Below are 5,518 nucleotides of genomic sequence, written 5' to 3'. Positions count from 1 at the left end.
GTGCTGTGTATCACACTGAGCATGTATGGATCCTCTTTAAAGTCATCCCTTGGGTTTTTTTCTTGCCTAGATGTCGTAGGTCAACTTAACTTCTGCTATTTTATTTACACATCCTATTCTAGTCCCCTTTGGGGAACGAGAAGTATGTTGTTGAGCTGGCTGAACCAGCATTTAAATCCTATGTGCATGTAGCACTGTAAGACGTGTGCCATTTATTTCTTGAAGCCCAATATTGGGCGATTAGGAATTCCTCATGGGCCTTCAGGAGAGAAGGTGGCCGTGGTGACCGTGGACGACTGTGACACAGCAGTGGCTGTGCGCTTCGGGAGCCTCATTGGAAACTACACCTGCGCTGCCCAGGGGACTCAGACCGGCTCAAAGAAGTAAGGATTCCCTATATTTGCGATTTCCACTCATTCTCTTCTTCCAGGGGAGAGTCAACAGTATGTGATTAACCACTAAGCAAATTAGGTTGGAAAAGCAGCGTCCTGGTTTCGGCAGGGATAGAGTTAATTTCCTTCCTAGTAGCTGGTAGAGTGCTGTGTTTTGGATTTAGGATGAGAATAATGTGGATAACACACCGATGTTTTAGTTGTTGCTGAGCAGTGCTTACACTAGTCAAGGACTTTTCAGCTTCCCATGCTCTACCGACTGAGAAGGCTGGAGGTGCACAAGAAGCTGGGAGGGGGCACAGCCAGGACAGCTGACCCCAACTGGCCAAAGGGACATTCCATACCATGGGACGTCATGCTCAGTATATTATAGGGGGGGGGGAGGGGCGGGCGGGGGGGGGGGGGGGGCGCTCAGCTGCTCAGGGACTGGCTGGGCATTGGTCAGCGGGTGGTGAGCAATTGCATTGTGCATCACTTGCTTTGTATATTCTTCTTCTTCTTCTTCTTACTGTTATTATTATTTTATTTCAATTATTAAACTGTTTTTATCTCAACCCATGAGTTTTCTCACTTTTACTCTTCTGATTCTCTCCCCCATCCCACCGGGGGGAGTAAGGGGGAAGTGAGCAAGCGGCTGTGTGTGCTCAGTTGCTGACTGAGGTTAAACCACGACAAGCAGATATGATTTAACAAGAAAAAGTAACAAGGTTTAGTTTGGTAGATGGAATTTGTTGGGGGCTACTGCAAGTGTCAGTACACTGGGTGGAATGCACAGTTTTGTGTAGGTACAGACAAGTGCCCAAATTACTTGTAAAATGCAAAAAAAGAAGACCTGGAGGTCAGTGTGGATGGCCCCTAAAAAGCATCTACTCAGTATGAAAATGTATAGAGAAGGGCAAATAAAATGCTAGACTTTATTAATGAATGGGATGGCTGAAGAGCTTATTATTTCCATCATTTAAGTTAACAGTCCTGTCTTAAAAGGAGATAGAAATAAAGGAGGTACAGAAAAGGCCACTGAAAAATGATTAGGTATTAAAAAAAAACATTCCTGTGAGGGAAGACCAAAAAGATTAGTACCGTTGGGTTTAAAGAGGAGATGGACAGCAAGCAATATAGCAGGGATATAAAATAATGACTTACAGCAGAAAGACCATTGGGATGCACATGCTGCTCTAAAATCCCAAGAGAAGGAGGGACCATAAAAATCAGGGCTAATTCAAACTGACCAAATGATACGCTTTTCACACAGTGTGGAGTCACTCAGTGGAACCTGCCTCCACCAAATGTTAAGACTAAGATCTTCACAGGATTTAAAAAAGGTTGGCACTGTGTAACAATTAAGTCATTATATCAAAATCTACAGCATCTCAGCCCTTGTGCTGAGGAGCATAAGCCATCCCCTGGGTGACTGGAGTCAGAAAGAAGTGTCCTGCGGCTGCACATTTTCCCATTATTTTCATTTTCTTGTTCATATTGGCCACTGTTAGGGACAGGTCATTGGATTCTGTATGCATATGACCGCTCCTAAGTTAAAAGTTACGGTGTTTCTGGAAGGTCCTTTGATTACAAGCTCTAGAAGTGCTGATGTAGCAGAGGGAAGTGCATGGCAACACAGGTAAACTAAACAGCTCAAATGTGCTTATGGAAGCAGTAAAATAAAGAACAAAACAAAATATATGCAAGAAATGATGAGCATTTCTTTGTTTCTTCAGATCTTTGGACCTAACTGGCCCTCTCCTCCTTGGCGGTGTCCCAAACTTGCCTGAAGATTTCCCAGTGCACAACAGACAGTTTATTGGCTGCATGAGGAACCTCTCTATCGACAGCAAGCCGATCGACATGGCTAGTTTCATCGCCAATAATGGCACTCTGCCAGGTAAGAGCGACTACGGCCTCAAAAGTCAACACGAGAAAGCTCTCTGCCATAGCTGTAACAGGGCTTAGGATGTCAAAGGGGCCAGCCGCGGGAGGAACCCCAGGAAGGGGCAGGGGACAGAGGGGTCTGAAACAGCCCCTGTCCCCCTGTTAGCGCCGATGAGCACAAAGCATTTGCCCCGGGCCACGTGGCAGGGGCTCGAAGTGCTACTGGGCATTGCGCTGCCGCCATGTCACCGGCTCAGCTGCATCAAGACCTGCTCGACGCACCTCATTTGTTTGAGCAAGGTGCAGTCTGTGCCCATGCTAGGGACGCACACAGTAGCCCGTGGCACAGCGCACACTTACAGGATTAAGTGGCATGCAGAAAAGGACCGGGCTTGTTTAGACCTTCTGCATTGCTATGAGTTTCACCCAGGAATTTACTCCTAAATGAACTTTTCCTCTTTTTTTTTTTTTTAATTACCTTTTAAATGTCACTTTGCTCTGCAAGCTGGTGGGATTAGTTAATGAAAAAGACAATGTTTTTAATTACTTTTTCATAAATTATGTTTGTTCTGTAAATCAAATCCTGCAGTCCTCCAAATCTGAAACCTGCTTCATGAAGCAGCCTGTTGGAGTTTCTGATTTGGTTTCCAGTCTCTGGATCCCTGATCAGGGTTAGTTCTGGTGTACAAAATGTTCTCATCTTCATAAAACTGGCTTTTACACACAAGAGTGGCAAGTCCCTTCCTTGCACACTGCTGAAGGTCTGTGTAAGAGCTAAATTGCAGTTCTTAGGTATGTTGCATTGATGACGGATTACGAAGGGAGTCGTAGCATAAGCTTCAAATTGCTGTTTTGTCTTGGAGCCCTTTTTTAATAGTTATGTCTCTAATATTAGTTAAACACAAGTTTTTATCTTACGGAAATACACATCAGGAGGGGCATAAAGTGTTTTCTTTAGGATGGGTGGTTTTTTTCCTCTTTTGGAAACGTGTTTCCATATAGTTTAAAACAATGATGTATATTAGTGTTACTCCACTATGCATCACTGCACATTGGCTTTCCCTGGTTAGTGTCTCAGTTAGATGACAGTAAGTTGCAAACAGTGGTGCTGAGTCACAGCACTGGTCTATCTGCCTGTCTCCAGCAGTGGATGCCAGGGGAAGAGTATAAAAACAGGACAAGTGTGCAGTGATATTTCCCCAAAATGTTCTCTTAGTCCCCAGAGATTTACAGCTCAGTGACTGTATTTAATAGACTTTGATAGATTTGCCTTTATGAATTTGACACTTGCTCAGCTCACGTAAACTTTTGCCATCCACATTTTGCTTCACTGACTTCAAGGGTATTAAAAAAAAACCCCAAACCTATAATGGTCATGTCTTCTTTTTACATAAAAACTCAGATACAATAATTCAGAGCCTTTTTCTTGTTAAAACCATGCAAAGTAACTGTTTTCCTGAATTTCAGGCTGTGCAGCACAGCGGAACTATTGCGAAACCAACTGGTGCCAGAACGGAGGCACATGCGTCAACAAGTGGAACACGTACATCTGCGAGTGCCCTGTACGCTACGGAGGGAAAAACTGTGAGCAAGGTAGGATGCAAAGACCTCTTCATATGTAGTCATGTGTGCAGGTTTCATTACCCGTCATTAACATCTCATAGCATGTATGTCAAACTGTGATGCTTAAAGGATCGGTAACAGAAGATTGCAGTTAAGACTAAAAATCACCCATTACCTGTTTGAAATAATTTTAGAGATCACCTATATAATAAATATGAGAGCTGACATACTGTCATGAATAACAGCAGCTTTCATTGATTTACTTACATAAGCAAAGTAGTTCCACAGAACTTGGCAGTATTTAGTAATTTGTTTATAGTAAAAATGCCTGATCCTAAGCCCCTTTAAATCAGTGGAAAGAATCCCGCTGACTTTATTGGGCTTTGACTCAAACCAGGGATGAATGTGTAGTTTTAATCACCACTTTCTTGGCAAGAAGGCAGTCTCTGCTGAGTAGGAGCACTTTCAGTTTTATTGGGTTTTTCTTTGATTGAACACAATGTGGGTGTATGTGTAAAACCTCATTAATAAAGGATGAGGAAGGAGCAGCAGGTGTGTTTTATAGGGCGTGAAGAACTTGCAGTTAGTTTCTTCCCAAGGAAGTGAGGAGTCGTCTGCGTTAGGGGTCCCGTGGGGTCAGTGCAGCAGCGGGCTGCCCGCTGTAAGATGGCACCTCCACGTCTGGTGGAGGGTTGCTCATTTGGAATCTTCCTGGAGGCTTCCAGGAAGGAAGACATGCTTAAACTAGGCATGGCTTTCCTAGAAACAGAAGGCCAAATTCTGGCCTCTGATGCAGATGTGGTAGGTCTTCGTTTCTGTTATCCCCCCGTGACACTTAGCCCAGAATAGTTTGCAGTGCGACCAAGGATTTTGTTCTTTTGATGTATCTACCCCAAATTAGACATTCTTGATTACTCTCAGCTGGGAGCGGACCCTGGAATAGCAGATCTCCAAGCTGAGGTGCACACACCACAGTGACTCGCAAATCACTTTAGCACAGTATGCCTCAGCGTGGGCCAGGTCTAGGTGGTGGCAACTGCTCTCCCCTTGCCTGAGAAGCAGCAGCTTAGGAGGAGAGGACACATAGTTAAGTTTCTGGCTTGGAAATAAGGGTCTACAGGGTGAGGGACAGGGGAAAGGAATGATGGAGGCCTCTTCCTATGTCCCACCTCATGCAGAGCCCAGAGCTGCTATTACTGCCACTAGCAAGGTACCTGCTTTCTATAGCAGCTCCTCAAATATTTTGAGCTCTTCAGGTTTGTATGAAGATCTAATTTTTCGATGTGTCTCATGTCAAGTATCTTTGTCAGTGAAGTTCTGGTATTTTCTTCATGATAGGCTGGTCTCTGTGGTACAAACCCACACTGATGTCTCCTGAGAGAGTGCCAGGGCTCAGCTCTGGTGTGACCTGCACTGGGGTAAATGGGGAGTAGTGCTATTGCATGCAAAGACTATCCTTCCCTCTGTCTTTGTCTTAGTTTTGAAATGGAATTTTAATTCATGTGTGTTTTATTCATCATTTTCTTATCCCAAACTCAAGACTAAAACATAAAGTTTAGGATTTAGAAAATCACCTCCTCAGAACTGCCCTGTAGCCATCACTGGAAATTCATTTTAAGTTCAAGTAATACAGATCACAACAATCACAGCATCACTGTTGTCCCCCCCCCACCGCCCAGCGGTCTCCTCTGCCTCCA

General features: G+C 44.3%; 1 protein-coding gene across 1 annotated transcript in view; it reads left to right on the top strand.

The window, feature by feature from the left end:
* The window catches only part of CELSR1 (cadherin, EGF LAG seven-pass G-type receptor 1), a 174,484-nt gene that overhangs the window by 124,598 nt on the left and 44,368 nt on the right, over positions 1 to 5,518 (top strand). The window contains exons 6-8 of the mRNA XM_009324395.1: positions 226 to 383; positions 2,108 to 2,271; positions 3,726 to 3,851. Of these exons, the coding sequence (XP_009322670.1) occupies positions 226 to 383; positions 2,108 to 2,271; positions 3,726 to 3,851 (448 nt within the window). The remainder of the gene's footprint in view (positions 1 to 225; positions 384 to 2,107; positions 2,272 to 3,725; positions 3,852 to 5,518) is intronic.

Source organism: Pygoscelis adeliae, unplaced genomic scaffold, assembly GCF_000699105.1.
Source record: "Pygoscelis adeliae isolate BGI_AS28 unplaced genomic scaffold, ASM69910v1 Scaffold315, whole genome shotgun sequence".
Classification (NCBI taxonomy): domain Eukaryota; kingdom Metazoa; phylum Chordata; class Aves; order Sphenisciformes; family Spheniscidae; genus Pygoscelis; species Pygoscelis adeliae.
The sequence above is the reverse complement of the archived record's forward strand: the minus strand, read 5'-3'. Positions and strand labels throughout refer to the sequence as shown.